Genomic DNA, 20,772 nt, shown 5'->3' on the forward strand with positions numbered 1-20,772 from the left:
AACATACTAAAACCCACAAATAACATAAAGAATATTACTAAAACATCATATATATGGGTTTTGTTTTGTGTTGTGTTGTGTTTTGGATGATAAGGTTTTGATTATGGAATGACAAATATTATTGTGTTTTATGTTGATTAGCATGCTGTGTTTTATATTAATAGTTCTACGATGGTGTGTTTGAAGTTTTTATGGACTATTAGGGTTTGAATATGGTGTTTTAGTAATTTCCACTATATTATTTGTGGTTTTTAGGTGTGTTTTATGGTTGAAATTATAGTGTTTTATGATTTTTACACTTTTTAGGAAATTTGAACTTTGTAGCTTAACCCAACTATATTTTTAAAAATAAGAAGGGTAAGAAGCCACTGTAAAGTAACAAGTGTCCAAGAAGAAATCAAGTGGGAAAGGTAAGTTTGTTTACAACAGAAAAAGGAACATTCACATGTCTACAAACATGCACACGCACGCCACATATTATTTCCCCCTCACTTTTTAAATGTCCGTAACTTTTTATACATCATTCGCTTTTAAAAAAATTATACTATAAAATCAAGCATCTTTTTATCTTTAATACGAGTACCCTACTGTTATACTTAAAAAAATCAAAACCCAGTTGCGTATTACACAATGGACATAACATAAAACACGAGTATCAAACAAACAATACAATGGAAAGTAGACAAAAAACACGATCGATGACAAAATATAAAAGACATAATGGACAACTGACTAAGCACAATGAACATAACGTAAAACATAATAACTATAAAACTAAAAACGCAATGGAAAGTAGACTAAAAACACTGTTGATGACAACGATAAAAGAAACTGGACAACAAACTAAGGTACAATGGACAAGAGACTAAAAACACAATCAATAAAAGATTAAAACACAATGGACAACAGACTAAAAAATATAACGAACAAAATGATGAAAAACACAATGAACAACAGATTAAACACAATGGAATACAAAACAAAATGGACAACATATTAAAACACAATGAATAGCAGACTAAACACAATGGACTACAAACGGGTATCCATTGTCATCATTAGCCCCGAGCTTGTTTAAACTCGACTCATTTCGAGCATTCTAAGACCATGGGGTGTGGAGGGGCTTGGGTTGGGGGCATTGCTCGACACGTGTATATGTGGGCTCCACCAGTCCACACCCAAAAAAGTGGGGTGTGGTAGCGGTGTGGCCAGGCCGGGGTGGGTTGCCATGTGTGTTTTTTTTGTTCTTTTAGAGTTGACAATTATATCAAACGGCTACATCGACCCAACCATGTCACACTGCCCCCCTCCCCCCTCCACGCCAGGCTCAATCCCCATGCCAGCTGGGCAATACCATAACCAACGCTAGCCCGGTGTGATCTAGCCAGCGTTTCTTGGCAACCGCCACCCTGCCCCACGCCCCACGGTCTAACAAGCCAAATTCAAGTAGGTTAGGAGCAACACATCTATTTGTAAGCGTTCAAATCGTGAGCATATCTTTTTCCATGAATACGGTGGACAAGTGCAAATCATAGACGCCTTATTATAGCAAGAGGAAATAAAAGCATGAGATTGCTAATTAGTATATGGGAACGTCCGATCAACTTCCATGTATAGCCAATCACCTGACATCCTCCTACATTCATGCTTCACGCTCAGAATTCCAACCATCTTCTCGATCGTAACCGAACACCAACAAAACATCCATTCATCCAAAAAACCCTTCCTTCTTTCTGTTTCTAATTCCCTCATCAGGTGGGTACTAATCCTAACGTATTTTACGTACTTTGAATCATAACTTTCGTGGGTTGCAATCAAAATTATGGTTTTTGGGTTACATTCTTGTTTCTATTTTGTGTTTTTTTGATATAAACGTATGATGCCCACCAACTGTTTGTTAAAAAAACCCCTAATTGCATATTCATTGTTTGCTTGTTCTTCTATGCTGAAATTTGTTTTTGTATGCTAAGATTTTCTCTTATTGCTTCTATAGTTTTAAATATGAACATAAATCCCCTTTAAAGCAACCCCCCTCAAGTCAGTTTAGTTTTGCAAGTCTAACATGTTGAATATGCTTCAATTGGGTAAAAGTAATCAGAGGTTACAATATAGTCACAAGTGGTTTTGTAGCTTTATTACTACATTTAAAAGAAAATGAATTAATTTTGTTCCTGATGCATTACAGTGTGAAGCCATGTGATAAAAGAGTAGGCATTGGAGTTCTTGATCAATACACGGAAACGCTATTGTCGTAGACTTTAATCACTTGTAAGGGCAAACCTCTGACATCAGTTTAAACTTTATTGTTTATGTTTTAAGGGAAATGTGTTTTTTTAATGCCAGATGGCCGATCCAAGAGCTATCTAGCAACTTGTGTCATGGATCGTGAGACAAAAGAACATGGTAGACTGAACTTTTCATATTCATCTGCCAGCAGTGATGTCTTTGAACCTACATCAGTCAATGATGGTAAGCTGGATGGTGTTGAGTTGTCTATAAGCCTATCAAATTGGGTGTGGCGGGTTGGTTCAGGTGACGGGTCAAAATGGGGTCCGGTAAAAATGAGTTTGGGTCAAAACGAGTCATTTAAAAAACAGAGTATCAATTTGGTTCAGGTAAAAAATGGGGTCTGGCCAAAATGTGGTTGGGTTGAAATGAACCGTTATAGAGAAAAGTATCAAAAGAGGCTCACACACTATATCGTTTATGGTGGCTAGTGGCGGCAGTGGTGGTGGTGAAGGCGGTGGCGAAGAAGGATGTGATGGCGGGCATGTCGGTGGCGGGGGCTGTGGTGAGAGTGTCGGTGGCGGTGGTGGTGGTGCTGGCAACAAGGAGTAGGTGGTGGAGACAAACAATGGTCATGGGTGGGGCTAACCCATGTGTTCCCTTATTAAGTCCGAAAGTATTATAATAGCTGTTCCTTATGACCCGCTGACTAATTTGAGTAGACCCAACTTGACCTGTTTACTAATTTGAGGCGACTTAAATGAACCCATATACATTTTGTCTTTGCTCAATTCAACCCATTTTTTTAAAGAATAGATGGTCATGAATCATGAATGCTACCTATAGTTTTCTATAATCTTTCATTGATTTTTCATTCTTTTATTGTATTAATGATGTATTACTATTTTTTATGCACAGCTAAGACACGGACATCTGTGATAGAGTGGTTGAACAGCACACTTCCAAATCTGAATTTGCCTGTCAATGCTTCAGATGAGGAGTTGAGAACCCTTTTAGCTGATGGTATTATTCTGTGTCGACTTATGAACAGACTTAGACCAGTATCGGATATCGAGGTGGATTTTTCTTATTCACTTTAAACTAATCTGTATATAAAAAGTCTTTGAAGTTGTGATTATATTTTCTTGTTATTAAACAGTATGGTAATCCTCGTCAGTCATCAGAGGCCCACTCAGAAAATGTTAGCAAGTTTCTTGCAGCTATGGATGAGATGGGTCTACCCCATTTTAATAAATCAGAGCTAGAGAAGGTAATAATGAATTACATGTTGTATGTATATGTTTCACCCCTAAGACCGCCCGTAGTGGGCGTTTTCTTTTCAAAAATACGCCCCAAACACGCCCGAATTCGCCCCGAGCCCGCCCCCCTCGGTGTGATCTTACGTTTTTCGCGAAAAAAAGTTGAACGGCGTTGTTTAAAACACGCCAAAGAAATGCATGGGGGAGCGAAAAAAATGCATGTTTATTTATTTATTATTTTTTTTAATTCCAATTTAATAGTTGGATGGGGCGTTATTGGGCATTGTTCCCACTACGCCACTTTTCCAAAAACGCCCAATAATGCCCCCATGCTGACTGGACTGCCACATGGCAGAAAAAGCCCCAGGGTGGGGGCATTATTCAACAAACGACTACGCATGGTCTAAGATAGACAAATGTTAAATCAATACAAGATGAACTCTGAGCTACATTTATTGAAACAAGTCAATTTTGCTTCTGTTATATTGGTAACTGGTCTATGGGGTTGGACACTCAAAGTTGCTTGAATGTATTTAAATGCTTAATTACAATGTCTTAAATCGTTCTATAAAAAGAGGTCATATTACTTTTTTTTAATAGAGCCTTTGTAACTGTTAGTTGTTTTTCAAAATAAAATTGGAGAAGAAGTGATGCCAGGGTCAAACCTTGACCAGACTTAATCCGTTACTAATCTGTCTGCTTTTGTAATGCATGCTATGATGAACCTCAGTATGTTCTGTGTTATGATCTTGAGACACCAAATGATTATGTGGGAATCTTTTATACCTACATTGTGAACTTATGTTTCTTTTGGAGCTTTAAACTCTTTCTCTCTCTCTCTCTCTCTCACACACACACACTCATGTTTATGTACTCGTAGGGATCCATGAAAATAGTATGGGAAAGCCTCTTAACGCTTAAAGCACATTTCATGCCAAAGATTGCAACATATAGTCCTAATGCTTCCTCGCCAAAAAGTTTTGCAAGTGACTCTTTGAGATGGAAACATACAGATGAACACGGTGGAACTAGTGATAGCTTCCAAGAAGACACATCCCCTCGTAAAGTTCAGCGGGCTTTACGCAATTCTGGTACTCTCTATCTCTCCCAATTTCTCTCTTTATTGGACATATTTTTTTGGTAATGGAGGACGTCCGGAAAAGAATTATCGATTGCACCCATTTACATACGGTTACCTTGTTGTGAACAATCATATCAAAAATTTCCAAAATTGTATTATGTTGAATGGCATTGGTCTTCTGAATCGTAGTAGCACACCATCAAGTATGAATCAAATCTCAGTGTTATCTTTTTTTTTTTTTCTGCAGAGGCTACAGGTGCGTTGATGCACCATGCTGGACATAAGTTTCATGAAGTTTTTCAGATGAAACATGGTGGCTATTCCGATCTTCCTGCGGCAAAAATCTCAGAATTGATGAAATCAAATAGTTTGGATGTGATTTTCTAATCAGTTAATATGTCTCTTGTGAATATCTCAATATGTATTATTTTTTGTTGACATTTGTGCTTGTATAATTCCAGATTGCCCCGACACAGTCGCTTCTAAGCATGGTTAATGGGATTTTAGATGAAAGCATGGGCAGGAAGAATGGTGAAATACCTCATGTATGATATCCATATTATTGAAGAAAGTGTAAAACCGTTCATACATTTATACGATTAACTCTAAGGAGATATATATATTTTTTTTATTATATTCCAGCGTGTTGCTTGCCTCATGAGGAAAGTCGTGCAGGAGATTGAACGGCGTATTTCTACTCAAGCTGAACATTTACGGACTGTAAGAATGATAATTTCTTTTTTCTCTTGATGGTCCCCCTTCACAATTTATTTTCATCCGATTTGCAGCAAAACAATCTTTTTAAAACCCGTGAAGAGAAATACCAGTCAAGAATTAGAGTCCTTGAAGCCCTTGCAAATGGCACCAGTGGAGAGACAAAGGTAGTTGCTTTAAATACACACACACACAAACACACACACTATATTGTAAGAACGGGACTGTTTGGTATGGGGTAATGGAATAGACGAAGGAATGGAATGGACGAGGCAATGGAATGGACAGGGGAATGCAATGGATCGTTACCATTCCATGTCTTGTTTGGTTACCATGTGTGAATGGAATGAATTACTATTGCGTATTGTTCGGTAGGCAAGAAAAATGGAGTAATAAAATGAGCGGCGGTGAGTGGTGGTGGTGGTCGGTGGTAGTGATTGTTGGTGGTTATAGGTGGTGATGTCGGCGGCGGTGATGGGTGGTGGTGGTGGCAGCGAGTGGCGGTGCGGCGGTGACGACGAGTGGTGGCGGCGGCAAGGTGGCCGTTGGTGGTGGGTGGCAGCAGAGGTGGCGGTGGATGGCGGCGGAGGCGGTGGTTGATGGTGGCGTCGACGATGGTGGTGGGCGGCGGCGACGAGTGGTGTTGGCGGTTGGTTGCAGCTGTGGGTGATAACGGTGGCGAGTGGGTGGCGGCGGCGACGGTGGCTGTCGGGATGAGGTGGTGGCGGGTGGCGGCGATGGCGTCGGTAGTGGGTGGTGGTGGGTTTTGGCGAAGGTGGTGGGTGTGGTGTTGATGAATGGTGCAAGAGGGGATGGAATGGAAAAAAAACATGGGATGTGGAAGGAATGATTTTGAGGGAATGGAATGCCTTTTGGAATGGGTAATTCCATTCCATTGACCAACCAAACACCCTTTTCTTCATCCCTTCGTAATCATCCATTCCATTCCACCTCTCATTCCTGCATACCAAACTCTACCTAAGACTTTAAGTTATTTCAACTTATAAATCATATGGTACAAATACTTTAAAACATACTCTTGACTTTTAAACCAACTTTCCCGTGATTTTTAAACGGCTATAACTTTTCAATATGTTAATAAATATATATTTAAAAAAAATATATCATAAAAACAAGCATTTTATTCTTTTTAACTATACTATGGTATTGCTATAGTTTTTTTTTTAATTTAAAAAAAAAACATGTTACATGATACCAATGTTTGTGTTCCCTACCACATCGCACGGGCACCACTCTAGTACATATTTACATATATATATATACACACACATACATACATGTGTATATGTATGTTTGAATCTATGCTTGGTTTCTTCACAACAAAATTATTCATCGCTTCTTATTGTCGCAGGCAGTAATCAGCCACTTTGACCACATGAAGGTAAAACGATTTCTATTGATAACTTCAAAAGCCAAGTTCTTGGCAAAAAGTAAGTCATCTTTGTTCCACCTTCAATAACTGGATTCTCATTGTTACAGATGATGATGAGCCCATTTGACCAGATAAAGGTAAGGTTCATCTTATCGTATGTAGATGTTAGAGCGAAAATTTTCAGTGATTAGGCTTAATTTTTAGTGTAGTGGTTGCTAATTATATTTTCCTGATTTGTTGTCTCACAAATCCTAGTATTCACTTTATTTTGTTCTCCAACTTTTTTTCTAGTCCATTATCTATCCACTATACGTAACAAGATACTCATGGTGAGTATGACTGTATGACCAATGAACGTGTGGCTATGTGGTTCTGAAGCATAACTCGTTAGAAACTGCAAAGCGTCCCTTGTACTTTAAAAAATGATATTTTGGTTACTATGTAACAATTTTTTTTGACACTTTCTTCCTGAAGTTTTGTAGAATACATGTATGTTTCCCGCAAAAAGTTTAGCCTGGTCATGTTGATGTGTGCCAGTGAACCCACGTAGTCCATTTTTCCATCCATGTTTTTAGTGTTTAATTACTTTCAATATTTCATCTATAGGTTAGTTAGTTTGTTAGTGGCATAGTGGTGGGTTGGTTAGTTTGTTAGTGGCATAGTAGTGGGAGTTAATCTTTTTTGTTTCTATTGTTTACGTAAGGGCCAATAGTATTTTCATTTGGGATTATGAATGAAAATTAGTCTAAACATCTCTCTAAAATTCTATTAAGTTCCTTTCTATTTTCTTAGGCCAATCGATTATCGGTTGGAACCACATCACATGTTTATGTATTATTATAGTTTATTACAGTTCCTTAAAATCAATCAATTGAAAGGACATTGTTTGATTCATTGTTAAATATTTGAGAAATCAAATAATTGGTCATAGTTGAACTCAAGTGGTAAAAACATATGGGTGACTGTTAAGTTTTGGTGGATTGTTGTAGGTTGACGTGACCAGAACAGGAAGTAGCAAGAAGGATCCAGTTTTACAGGTGAGTTTAGGTGTTTATTTCTCTAAAAACAATGATATTACTGATTAAAATTATGTATAGTTTGAGATTTTTTTTTTTTAAATTATGTATCCATTCAATTTACTTTTTATTTTTGGAAAAATTCAGGCAGATAAGACGATACTGTCTCAGGAAAAGAAAATCGAGGATGAGGAAGCAAAGATGAAAGAAAAGGATAGCAAAAGTAGTGAAATTGCAGCTTTGAAGAAAGAAAAGGATAGCAAAAGTAGTGAAATTGCAGCTTTGAAGCAAGAATTGGAGAATGCCAGAAAAACACATGAAGACCAAAAAGAAGCTGCAAGAAAATCTCAACTAGATCTTGAGAAGCAACTAAAAGATGTTGAAAATCGTCTGATAGAATCACAGATGAACTTGGAAGATGTTGAGGCTAAATCTCGTTCTAAAAGTCAATGGTGGACCAACAAGGAGCACATTTACAAAACATTTACAGAATTCCAACTTGGTGCATTAAAGGTATACGTGTTATCACTAACTAACACACCAATTTTTTTATGTCATATGTGTTATTTTATATATAATTCAAGTTTTCTTTCAGGAACTAAGATTTGCTTCTCAATCAGTACGCCAGGAACTTTTAAAAACTCAAAAGACCTACGCGCAAGATTTTGATAACTTAGGTTTGGTTGTCCTGTATACTTATATTCATTAAATCTTACAAGTAGAGGTGGCAAAACACTTTATGTCAAAAAATATTAAATTCTTGTATAAATAGTAAGTGTCAAATATGACTACAGAAATTTTGGTATTTCAACAATAATCTACTTTTGAGCAATATAATTTAGGTGGTTTTATCTATAATTAATATTTTTCTTTGCATAAGTAAATGAACCACCTCTCCTTGAGTTTCACCTAATCTAATGAGATATTATCTTCCTGTTTAGGAACAAAGTTCAAAGTTCTGAAAGATGCAGTAGAAAGCTACGATGAAGCTGTTTCTGAAAATCAGAAGCTACACAATGAAATACAAGAATTAAAAGGTGAAGTTTTATAATATATTATTGATATGTAAAGTCTTGCAATCACACTTATTAGATTTTGGTGAACAGGAAATATTAGGGTTTATTGCCGGATAAGACCATTTCTTCCTGGTCAAAAGGATAATCAATCAACGGTTGATTATATTGGTGACAATGGAGAGCTAATTGTTTTCAATCCCTCCAAACCAGGGAAAGAAAGTCGCAGGTCATTTAAGTATAATAAGGTGTATGGTCCACATGCTACTCAAGGTTTTTTCGCTTTGTACTTGAACTTTTTTGTTTTCCATCATGCACTTATTAATTTCTCAATTTGGATTATGTTTCGTATATAACGGGTAAATTTGAAAGTATAAGGAGAAGGGTCAATCAGGTTGAAATCTGCCCAAAATGTATCTAAAAAGGAAGATTATTTGTTAAAATACTATGATTTTTCATCACACTTGTCTCAAAATTATGTATGTAAAAATGAAAAAGTTGGACAAAAGTGTTTTGGGAGCTGGCCTGCTCTGTTTTGACCATATAAAAAATTATTCACCCCTTACATAACCAGCCAGATGTGCACATTTTGCCACATATAAGCTGAATGTTGCTTTTACAGGTTTCAAAAGATGCCATTAGATTGTGTTATACTACTATTTATCTTGAAAAGGCTGATTACACAATTACACTAAAGGGAGACTTTCAAGTTCACTAACCATTGTTTCTATTTTTGTCGATAGCTGAGGTATATGGAGATATACAACAATTGGTACGATCGGTTTTGGATGGATACAATGTGTGTATATTTGCGTATGGTCAAACCGGATCTGGAAAAACCTACACTATGGTAAAAAAAAAAACCTTTTTCTTCATGTACTTGTTCGGTTTCATATTTTTTTATTTGGACTAATTGCATAAAAAGGCAATCAACTCTTGTTCAATTTTTGTCTTGGGTAACCAGCTTTGTATTCATCCATCAAAGTTTTCTATAAAAAAGTTTTATATATTGTTGCTAAATGTATTGCGTACAGGCTACACGTTCAAAATGATACCTGATGTGACATCTAGACAACCCCATGTGGCGGATTATGCTAAATGTAATTTTTTTATATGGTTACTTATTTATTGGTGGAAACAAAGATAGTACCAAAAAATGAAATGAGACCAAAGTTGAAACCTTTTTATTCATCATCATCATCATCATCATCCTCACTAAATCCCACCAATAGCAAAGCTAAGGTGGGTCTGAGGGTAAGATGTAGACAGCCTTACCTCTACCCCGTAAGAATAGAGAGGCTGCTTCTAGTGAGACCCCGGACTCGGTAGTAGTTTTGCATCAAGCCTTGGACATAAGGCACATAACACTCAACAATCGGACAAAGGCCGATTAGTGCATGACTGCATGTACCCTTTTGTCTTTCGGCTATCAACGCCACCACTTGATGCATGATTAACCGCCCGCCGCTTTTAACAATATTTTCACGAAACAAGTAAAATAACGTTAAAATTAGTGCAATTTCACTTTTGCCCTCCGAGGGCCCACACATATATACATTATATGTGCACACCACAAGCGGGGCGTTGAAAGTTGAAACCTTTTTATGCAATATCCATTTATTTCTTTAGTTTCTTATACCTGACTGATATTCTTCATTAATTTTGTTTTTTCAAAGAGTGGCCCTGATAAAGGAACTGAAGAAGAATGGGGAGTCAATTATCGTGCTTTAAATGATCTATTCAGAATCTCACAAAGTAGAAGCACTTACAAATATGAAGTTGGGGTTCAATTAGTTGAAATATATAACGAACAAGTTAGAGACTTGCTAGCAAACGATGCTGCTCCAAAAAAATATCCTTTTATACGTATGGTTCAATTTAACCCATATACTCCTAGTATCGTGGTTGGAGCTGAATACCTAAATTTTTTTACATATTTTAGAGGTGACAAATTTGGCAGATTGGGTAACAGCTCCAAGGGTGTGACTAGGTCAACACAGCTAGTTTTTTGTATGGGTCAAAATGGGTTCAATTTTTTTTTATTTCTATTTTTGAATTGTTACCATGTTAGGTAGATTACAACTTTTTCGACAATTTTTCTTACTAGAAGAATATTTTTGCTTTTTGAATATAATAGGTTGGAGGTTTTATATACCAAAATTACACTTTATGTGACTTTTGGCATGATTTCTTGTAAACTAAATTTGTTTATATGACCCGTTAGAGGTAAAACAAAACCTGAATCAACAACCTATTTATAAGTAAATGACAAAAAAATTGAACTTCCTAATGTTTTAATATCTGAAAAAGTTTAACATCAACTTATTGAGTTGGAAATTGTTGTGTTTAGATAATTTATGAAACATAGCATCTCATGCTTTAATGGGTTTAATCCTTGACTCGCGAACACTTGGGATTTTAGCAACAGCAAGTTTAGCTGTCCCAGATGCTAACATGCGTGAGGTTAGTGAACCAGCTGATGTGTTGAGATTAATGGAGATTGGATTTAAAAACAGAGCTAGAAGTAGTACTTCCATGAATGAAAGAAGCAGCAGATCACACAGTGTTGTTACAATCCATGTTCATGGAACGGACCTGAAGAACGGTGGGTCTGTAAATGCTGGTCTTCATTTGGTAGATCTTGCAGGAAGCGAAAGAATAGACCGGGCTGAGGTGGTTGGGGATCGGCTCAAGGAAGCACAGCATATAAACAAATCTTTAGCGGCTCTTGGAGATGTCATCTTTGCCTTGGCTCAGAAAAGTCCGCATGTTCCGTTCAGAAATAGCAAGCTTACTCAGGTCCTTCAATCCTCTCTAGGTAACTATTCTATTCCCCATTCGAGTTCAAGATTAAGCCATGATTCGAGAATAACTCATAAGGAACGATAACAATTTACTTGATATGAATAGAATAGCTAAGTGAAATAAAGCCTTTTCACCATAAATGATGAGTCCAACATAGAGTGATTTCTATAGTTGGAGTCTTTGGGATTCTCAATTCTTAACCTTTACAAAAAGCATCGTTAATTGGTGTTGTTTACAGGTGGTCAAGCAAAGACACTTATGCTTGTGCAGCTCAATCCAGAAGCTTCTTCATATGCTGAAAGTTTGAGTACCTTGAAGTTTGCTGAACGGGTTTCCGGAGTGGAGCTGGGACCCGCTCGTAGTAACCAAGAGGCCAGTAATGTCAAGGATCTCATGGAACAGGTATGTCATGCTGTATTTTTTTATCTAGTTTGCATAATGATAACACTATAGTGATATTATTTAATTTTTGAAAGATACCTAATCAGCTGTTTAGAGGTGGTGGTCTAAAGTCACCCAAAGCGTATGTTTATTGTATAAAACATCTTAAAATAGTATGTTATATAAATCATACTATATAAATATTGATTGTTTTGGACAAATAATTTTTTCTATTAGCAAAATATAGATGATTATTGTTTCATGAAATGATCAGGTAGCCTCGTTGAAAAGTACAATTGCAAAGAAGGATGAGGAAATTGAAAAGCTACAAGCTATTAAAGACAAGAAAAGCTCACATCCACCAAGTGTTGGTCAACGTTCATTGAGGTACGGGTCTTCTTCCCCAGTTTCTAAAGTAGGAAGCAGCAACAAGCGAACAGATAGCATTCGTGGCCGTATGTCTCTGGACGGCTACGGCTATAAACCAGTCAGAAAGGGGCAATCGCCAGTTTCAAGTCATGGGGAAGGTCAGATTTGGATTTATTGGTGCATAATGTGAGATATTTTGTATCTGATGATATTACTTATGTGGGAACAGACACGGATAGCTCCCTTGAAGGCAGCCCTTCCCGTGATGGTTCCAAATCACTTCACAGCACAAGCAAGTAAGTCTGCTTCATGAATTCTTTTTGTAACCATGAGAATCCTTTCACGAGACCCCACCAATACCTTTGAAGGTTTTGGTTTTCAGACCCAACATGAATAGGTTGGCTGACTTACAAAATCTGAACAAGACACGTTTGTCATAATCATCCTAATTTTCATGGTTATGACTTATACATCATACTTGTTTGCATGTCAATAATATCTATTTTGGTATTTGCAGGCCGAAAACAGGCAGTAGAATTTCTCGCCCACTGACAAAAATATCCAAGGACCTTCCTAAAGCTGCAAAAGGTACTCGAGCTTATCACACAAATATTTTAATATAATTTTGTTAAAGCTTTGAGTAACTGGACATAAGTTACTTGAGTCACTAAATATATTTTTTGTAAAAACATAAGGATGATGGTTCAAATTAAGACTGGACTGGGCTGACCTTAGGCCCATATGAGGCCATTGGTTGTACTTCAGTCCTAATGTAAGCCAGTTTAGGCACAAATGTCAGATCCTAAAGGCCTGCATGTAGGGTTGCTTGATGAGCGAGCTGAGACAATCCAGCTTCAGGGCTCAGCTCAAAGTTAAATGAACCAGCTCGAGCTCGGCTCGTATAAAGCTTGAGCCAGCTCATTTAAATTAAAGTTATTATTAATATTTATTTTAATATTTAAGTAAAATTTAATATTATGGTGGTCTCTAGTTGGCTCATGGACCATATTAAGTCGGTTTATTTACACGTAGAAATGATTTATAACTTGTAAACATTAAATTTAGGCTTAACTTAAACGAGAAAGCCAACGAGTGAGCTAACGAGCTAGCTTACCTTTGCTGAAGCTCAACTCGTATAAACGAGTCGATTTTGAGCCAGCCACAAGCTTTTTGAACAGCACTGCATGCATGTACCAAACATTTCCTTTTGGATTTTTTTATGTGCATGTACCAAACATTTCCTTTTGGATTTTTTTATGTAATGTAAGGTGAACCTTTATTTTTGTATGCTTTGTAACCTTTTTGACGTATTTTAAAAAGTTATCTATACATGGCTAATAAACTGTGCTACGTTTCACTTCTAAAGTTTCTTGTTTTAATTAAACATATGTTTTAACTTCTAAAGTTTCTTGTTTTAATTTAGACATATGTGTAAATTTTGGTTTATAAAATATGTTTTATTAATTAGTATTCATATGTCGAGAACCAAACGTACTAAATCAAATGCGTTATTAGGGGGTCGAAATCAAACCTTTTTGTTAAGTTTAATTTAAAATTTACTCTTAAATTGTATGTCACTAATTGCATTGAATCGTTGTTAATATGTTTGCTTACAGGCATGTTTAAGTCTACAAGTGGTAGCAGTTTGACTGCCAAAAGTCCTTCAAAGAGATGGTCATAACTCTATACTCACTCTCTTTGTTTCTCCTTTTATTTATTTTCAGGGTTTCTTTAAGTGGCCTTTTGCTCTTAACCAACCATATTTGACATAAACGGTGAATTTAATATAAAAATGGAAATTTAGTGAAAATCAATATAAGCTCGTCGACGCATTGAAATCCAAAATATTTAGTCATTTTTTACTTTTGATTTGTTAATCTGTAAACATATCAGCCAAGGGTTATGAATAGGTTGTGTATATATTGAATAGTTGAAAAGAGTGTGATGAATACTTATTAAATGTAAAATATTGATGTATGTATAGGTGAAGTGAAAGAATGAGCTATTGCAGACTTATCAAGCATACTACTGGATCAAGCATGGATTTGAGAAAGGTGAGTACACAAAGTTTTCTACATGAGAACCACACATCAACATGAAATGGAAGTTTTTGAAAATAAAGTAGTAAGTGGTCAGATTAGATTATATTGTAATTTAATGAGAGTACACATTTGAGAATTTGTATGTGCGTACGTGATAAGTAACAACAAAACTAGATAAGCTTAGATGTGAAATATATGAGTTAATCGTAGATAACTAATCACAAATAAGCTTAGTCATGAAATGGCTAACATAATTGTTGATAAGTAACCACAAGGCTAAATAATCTTAGTGGTGTAACATAGATAAGCAATCAAAAGCAATAAAAGTTTAAATTGGTGAATTAGTATCAAGGGGGTGAAAAAAGTGTCCCTTCCCAAATGGTGAGGGTTCAAGTTCCGTTGTGGACAAAAGGTGTAGAATTATTAGAATTAGAAATAAGATTAAGGTGTGAGTTAGGCGTTCTAAAAAAACCAAAGGCATAGTAATGTTGTTTGTTAATGTATGTCTAGAGGTTGATGTATTATGTAAAAAAAAATAAAAGAAACTCAAAAAGAACTTGGTAATATATATAGTTCTTTGGTAATTAATTTATCATATGGATGGAGAATCAAACGAAGTTTGATCAAACAAGTTATATCATGAAGAGTTACTAGCATGGGAAGTGTGTGTATATATATGAATGAAAACTCTTACGAGTTGTTAAAGCTTAGAGAACTCGTAGGAGTTTTCTTTTGATCCAAATCCTGTATATACAGGGGAGGGTTCAAGAGAACTTTTATTGTGAAAACTCGAAAACTTAAAAACAAAATTAAGAAACACATCAATTTTTTTTAACATTTTTCTGTAAATCTAGCGTCTTTAAGATGCAAATTTTTTTTTTAAAAAAAAAATAAATAAATTAGTATTACACATGTGCAATACTACAAAACCTGAACCCCTAAACCCCCACCCCCACCCTCACCCACCAAAACATTTTTTTGTGATCTATACGAAAATGAGAAGTTTTCGAAATTTCAGTACACGACTATCTTTCTATTTCTTAAATAATTGTTTTAAAAAGTTGTTTTAGACTAAGAATCAAATTGTTTTATAAGCTCAATAAGGATCTTTTATAAGTATTGGTTGATGTTTTGATTATTTGCCCTTTCATGCATTGAGGTAGTGTTTTGTTAAGTGTGCATTTTGCTTATTCAGGTACTAAACCCGCATTGGATTGAGAACTATATACCATTGCTTGTTTTCTTATGCTTTACGCAACTTGGATCATTGGCTGATGAATATATATTTTTGTACCATTGAGAACTATACCATTGCTTGTATTGTTATATTTTTGGTTCAATGATTTAGTAACATGAGATGTTTTCGTTTCAAAGCTAATAATATAGTAACGACCACATGAGTTGACTTGTTCAATGTATAAATGATAAACAAAAAGAAAGCAGGGAGAGAAAATGGGCTAGTTATATTACCGTCGTGTGTATTGCATTTAAAAGATTAAGTATAAATGCATTATGTAGTTCTCACGAGTCTCTATAAAGAACTTAGATATTTACCATAAGACCATACGGTGTGGAGGGGCTTGAAAATATGGCGTCATTCGACACGTGGATGACATGTAAGCACGTCTCAGAAAAGTGGGGTGGTACCAAACAGCGCGAGGTGGGATGGGGCGTGGAAGGGTGGCGTGGTGACACACATGGCATACACTTTTTATAAACATTTTTAAATTTAAAAAACAAAGAAAATCAATAAAAACCTACCAACCAATGAGAAGCCTCCACATCACCCAATTTCCACACCGGTGGAAAACATGCCGCCCTTCCCTCCACGTCAATGGGGTGGTGTAGTGGCATGGTTGAGGCCTCCACGTCAGAAACCAAGCCCCACACCGTATGGTCTAAAGGTGCCTAGACTTAAACCTTGTACTTGAATATTCTTGTATGATGTGTTATGTATATTTCTTGAACTAAGATGAGACTTGGGGCATATAGTGGCAACGACAATAATTCATGAGCTAATAACCACATACTACCAATGTTGTCAAGTGGGACGTGTGACAACCCATAACAAAACGTTCATGATAGATTTAATTTTAGGTAATTAGGTCATCTTGGGGATTACCGGGTCACACACGACATATTACGGCACACACGGTCATTTGTGAAGTTTGTCTAAATGCTTGGGGAAGCATTATAAAGTGTTAATGTACGTGCTGCAATGCAAATATGTATAAATGTGTATTTGGTGCTATTTGTGAATCTTAAGAGTAGACCTGGCAAACGGGTTGGGTCGGGTCGGGTCGGGTCATGGGTCAAAACGGGTTCGGGTCAAAACGGGTTCGGGTCAAAACGGGTCAATTATAAAAAAGGGTTGATTTGGTTCGGGTCGAAACGGGTTCGGGTCGAAACGGGTCCGGGTCAGAACGGGTTTCGGGTCGGGTCGGGTCCGGGTCAGAACGGGTTTCGGGTCGGATCGGGTCAGGTTTTTTTTTTTTTTTTTTTTCCTCTGCAAAAACGATGCTACAGCACAAACAACTTGGTTATAAGTTACTAAAACTAGTTTTGCAATCATAATTTCACCAAGAAACAAGATACTGGGATAGAACTACTATTTTTTTAAAGAGTGAATTGCAAGTTTTGTCCTTTATCTTTAGGCCTTTTTGCAAGTTTTGTCCTTTATGTTTAAATTTGACGAGTTTTGTCATTTATGTTTAAAAATCAAGCACGTTTTACCCTTTGGGCCTTAAAAATCAAGCACGTTTTGTCCTTTATGTTTAAAAAATCAAGCACGTTTTGTCCTTAAAAATCAAGCACGTTTTGCCCCAAAGGGTAAAACGTGATTGATTTTCAAACATAAAGGACAAAACTCGTCAAATTTAAACATAAAGGACAAAACTTGCAAAATGGCCTAAAGATAAAGGACAAAACTTGCAATTCACTCTTTTTTAAATAAGAGAGAAATTGTTTTCTTACAAGGTTCAGAGATGAGATAACAGTATTCAGTACGCAGAGAAACTTACATGTATTGTGAATAAAATAGCCACATAATATCCCCCAGTCGTCATCAAAGTCATTGACCAGTTTTCTAGCCACGAAAACACAAAAGACTGAAACAGGAGCTACGATAAGGAATACAGTCAGCACCAGTGATCTTACATCAGGTCCAAATACGAACCTACCTTGAAGGAAGAATATCTGCAATGCAATGTAATGTACCAAACATCAATTATACATCTCCAAATATATGGTCTTAAAATGCTTAACTACACAAATCGAATTATGTCTTAATAAACTTTCAAGAGGCTGCCCAACAGCTATTAAAAACAATAACACTTGAATCATAATTTCGTAAAAGTCAGTGATGTTCATACCACCATTGTATGTACATTGTACATTTGTACATCAGTCTTTTTCACTTGAATCAGATTTCGTAAAGCACTATACGGCATCAAATAGCAAAGGTTCAAACTTTTCAAAATAAAATAATACCTAGAACTTTAAACTCTTGAAAAAATGAACAGAATCATCCTGTTAATTTATCGACGATGAATTTGAATTTAGGGCAAGTATTAGTATAGAGGATATAGAGTGATTACCCGTTAACTTAATTCTTGAAACTGAAGAAACTAGAAGCGATCGACGAAAAATGCATTCTCACTTGCTCAATGGGACGAGCACCGCACCAACAGCTAGTAGATCCAAACTTGACAACTTGAACCAGTGTGATAATAATCAAACCAGAACCATAAAACTAAATATAATAATCATAGAAGTCAGGTTACAAATTACTAAAGTTGCAAACCGTTAAGTAAACTGAAAATTACAAAAGATCTAGTTCGGTTCCTTGCATTTACAAAAGATCTAATTCAATAACATACAAAACGTCTTGACGAATTGCGCTTCTTCATGGATGCTTCCTTTAAAGTCCCTATGTTATAACGGGTCAAATTTATCGTAAATATATATAATAAATTGTTTTAAAATAGTCTAAATTAATTACCTAAAAGTTGCCAAAAGTTGGAATCAATGCTTCAATGTCTTCAACAAGATCTTCATCCATTTCGTTCTCGTTTTCATCTAAACACATAAAAAAATTAAAGTTCAATTATTAAATAATTTATAATTATACAAATTAAGTTGCAAAGAGAATGAACTTTAATACCTTTTAAATCAAATAACCAATCACGTGTGCATAGCAATGCTTCAACATTTGATGATAGCAATGAAGTTCGATACTTACTTAACACCCGACCTCCGATACTGAAAGATGATTCGGAAGCAACAGTAGTAATTGGGATGCTCAATATATCGCGAGCCATTATAGCCAGTTTTGGATACCTTACTTGATTTTCCTTCCAATATTGTAAAACATCAAGTTCTACTTTTCTATCAACGTTTTGTTCCTCCAAATACAATGTCAACTGTGACTTTTCATTATCAGCAACTTTGAATTGGCTTTGAAATGTATCGAACCCATCCATCTCATCGAGCGTATTGCCACCAACATTTGAACTCTCGGGTATTAAAGAATCATGCATTGTCTTCGATGGAATATTATACTCCGTATCATATAGCTTATGCATACCATCCACAATACACTTCAATTTCATTTCACGCTCTTCAAATGTCATGTTAAGCTTTGAAAAACAATATTCAACAAGCTTAACCTTGTACCGAGGATCTAGAATAACCGCAAAAGACAAAATCATGGAATAATTTTTCCAATATTTATCAAACTTTTCTTTCATGTCTTTCGCCATGTCACTAATAACTTGATCCGCATTGCACATCTCCTCCTCAATATACAACTGAATTCTCCACACGTGATGAAAATATAAGTTCGAGGTAGGATAGGAGCTTCCAGAAAACAAAGTAGTGATTTCATAAAAAGGTTTCAAAAGTCGTGTGATTATTTCCACCCTTGCCCATTCCTCTTCTGACGGAGAAGTTTTAAAAACTGAATCAACTAAGGCTAACCGAGTATAAGCCCGTCGATAAGCTAATGCACAATCAAGCATAAGATATGTAGAGTTCCATCTCGTTACAATATCTTGACGAACATGCTTCCCACATTGTAGTGAAAGCATTTGTATGCATTCCGCAAACTTATACTTCCTAGCAGCACTTGCTCTCACATATTTCACCGACTCTCGAACCTTTTCAATGGCCCCTTCAATTGCTTTCAATCCGGCTTGAACGATAAGATTTAGCACGTGCGCTGAACAACGCACATGAGTAAATTCTCCATCACACACTAATGCGTTATTCAAACGCAAATGACCTTTCAAACGATCTACTAATATATCATTGTATTTTGCATTGTCTAGTGTGATGGTAAAAACTTTTTTCTCGATGCCCCAATCTGCTAAAAAATTGATCAAGTGCTCTGCTAAAATGGAACCACTGTGTGGAGGGGGTATAACTCTAAAGTTTAGCACTTTTTTCCTTAGATTCCAGTTCTCATCAACATAATGAGCTGTTAATGCCATAAATCCATCTGTCGTGATCGAACTCCATAAATCAGAAGTCAAGCATATCCTACCGGTTACCTTTTCTAACTTGTCTTTAATAATCATCTTCTCTCGCTCGTATATTTTTAAGACATCCGCCTTTGCAGTATTTCTTGTTATGAATTTCACATCACCGTGTAGAAATTTGTGCAACTTTCTTGTTTCCTCATGTTCAACATAGCTGAAAGGGTAGTTATGTTTGATAATTGAAATCGCCAACATCTCCCTGTACATCGCTTGATCTAAAGGGGCGCATCTTTGTTTTTTCGCCGGACCAGGCCCATCAATATCAAAACACTTAGGGATATGTCGTCTTAAGTTAGATGTTCCCGAGCTTGCATTCGTAACATACACTTGTCCGCAAGCACTGCATTTTGCTTTTTTGTCCCCATTGGGTGCAACCGGTAATGGGTCAAAATAGTCCCAAACATAAGAACGATGTTTACCCGAACTATATGAATTGCCTTCATCCTCATGTTCCCCTTCTACACTATGTTGTCCAAATTCCGAGTTGTTTGACATACCTTTCAAAATAATACTCAAATTTAGTTATTATAAATAACTCCTTGCCAATCAACAACATTTACACCCATCCACTTTCAAAACAATTTCCAACTACATCAAGCTAAAATCATGACTAATAACTTATCTAAACCATAAAATAGTTTTGGCTAATAACTCAAACTGACCCATATGATTGTTTTTACGAAAATCAGGTCCAATAATCGAACCTCAGATGTCGAAACAAATTGCACAGAGAGCATACAACATATTAAGAGCACAAATAATCAAAATTCCACTACAAATCATACACATCCAATCATAAAATCTCCAAATTTCCAAAACCCATAACTTTTTTTCATTAATCATAATCTAAACTAACCAGATCAGACACATATTTCACCAAAAAATCGTATAAATCGGTCTGTCAAAGTGCTTATAAACTCAACGATTACCTGCAAT

At 36.1% G+C, this 20,772-nt stretch overlaps 3 protein-coding genes across 4 annotated transcripts; 1 reads left to right on the top strand and 2 right to left on the bottom strand.

Annotated features, from left to right (window-relative positions):
- The first annotated feature begins 1,307 nt into the window (after positions 1-1,307).
- LOC110873007 (kinesin-like protein KIN-14C) lies at positions 1,308-15,675 on the top strand. Of its 2 annotated transcripts, XR_002554856.2 has the most exons (27): positions 1,308-1,755; positions 2,186-2,268; positions 2,344-2,469; positions 3,145-3,302; positions 3,386-3,496; positions 4,366-4,576; positions 4,814-4,941; positions 5,028-5,111; positions 5,209-5,286; positions 5,355-5,447; positions 6,653-6,682; positions 6,781-6,810; positions 7,663-7,710; positions 7,837-8,202; positions 8,285-8,366; positions 8,631-8,726; positions 8,796-8,975; positions 9,446-9,552; positions 10,379-10,554; positions 11,111-11,520; positions 11,746-11,909; positions 12,163-12,415; positions 12,487-12,553; positions 12,775-12,845; positions 13,874-13,931; positions 14,242-14,311; positions 15,495-15,675. XR_002554856.2 is itself a non-coding variant. In XM_022121905.2 (26 exons), exons 3-26 carry the CDS (start codon positions 2,379-2,381, stop codon positions 14,243-14,245), a joined length of 3,096 nt encoding a protein of 1,031 aa, XP_021977597.1. In that variant the 5' UTR covers positions 1,308-1,755; positions 2,186-2,268; positions 2,344-2,378; the 3' UTR covers positions 14,246-14,536. The 2 variants fall into 2 exon arrangements, 1 of the variants encoding a protein (XP_021977597.1); XM_022121905.2 differs by lacking the exon at positions 15,495-15,675 and having other exon boundaries at positions 14,242-14,536.
- Positions 15,676-18,135: 2,460 nt separating this feature from the next.
- Positions 18,136-19,079, bottom strand: LOC110871172 (zinc finger BED domain-containing protein DAYSLEEPER-like). The gene is made up of 3 exons (XM_022120087.2): positions 18,462-19,079; positions 18,300-18,376; positions 18,136-18,227 (listed from the first exon to the last, which is right to left on the bottom strand). Exons 1-2 carry the CDS (start codon positions 19,057-19,059, stop codon positions 18,300-18,302), a joined length of 675 nt encoding a protein of 224 aa, XP_021975779.1. The 5' UTR covers positions 19,060-19,079; the 3' UTR covers positions 18,136-18,227.
- A 192-nt stretch (positions 19,080-19,271) lies between these two features.
- LOC110870110 (zinc finger BED domain-containing protein RICESLEEPER 2-like) lies at positions 19,272-20,331 on the bottom strand. The gene is made up of 2 exons (XM_022119309.1): positions 19,360-20,331; positions 19,272-19,298 (listed from the first exon to the last, which is right to left on the bottom strand). The coding sequence occupies exons 1-2, from the start codon at positions 20,329-20,331 to the stop codon at positions 19,272-19,274; spliced, it is 999 nt and encodes a 332-aa protein (XP_021975001.1).
- Between the last annotated feature and the right edge of the window lie 441 nt (positions 20,332-20,772).

This window comes from Helianthus annuus, chromosome 8, assembly GCF_002127325.2.
Source record: "Helianthus annuus cultivar XRQ/B chromosome 8, HanXRQr2.0-SUNRISE, whole genome shotgun sequence".
NCBI classification, from domain to species: Eukaryota; Viridiplantae; Streptophyta; class Magnoliopsida; order Asterales; family Asteraceae; genus Helianthus; species Helianthus annuus.

Excerpts from the sequence above, each read along its gene's own strand:
- LOC110873007 (XM_022121905.2), top strand. The coding sequence starts at position 2,379 with ATGGATCGTGAGACAAAAGAACATGGTAGACTGAACTTTTCATATTCA. Across the intron at positions 5,448-6,652 it reads GCACCAGTGGAGAGACAAAG|GCAGTAATCAGCCACTTTGA; the intron begins GTAGTTGCTTTA and ends TTATTGTCGCAG. Across the intron at positions 12,416-12,486 it reads AGTTTCAAGTCATGGGGAAG|ACACGGATAGCTCCCTTGAA; the intron begins GTCAGATTTGGA and ends ATGTGGGAACAG.
- LOC110871172 (XM_022120087.2), bottom strand. The coding sequence starts at position 19,059 with ATGGCGAAAGACATGAAAGAAAAGTTTGATAAATATTGGAAAAATTAT. Across the intron at positions 18,377-18,461 it reads TTGGTTATTTGATTTAAAAG|ATGAAAACGAGAACGAAATG; the intron begins GTATTAAAGTTC and ends TTATGTGTTTAG.
- LOC110870110 (XM_022119309.1), bottom strand. The coding sequence starts at position 20,331 with ATGTCAAACAACTCGGAATTTGGACAACATAGTGTAGAAGGGGAACAT. Across the intron at positions 19,299-19,359 it reads CACTACAATGTGGGAAGCAT|CTTATCGACGGGCTTATACT; the intron begins GTTCGTCAAGAT and ends ATTGTGCATTAG.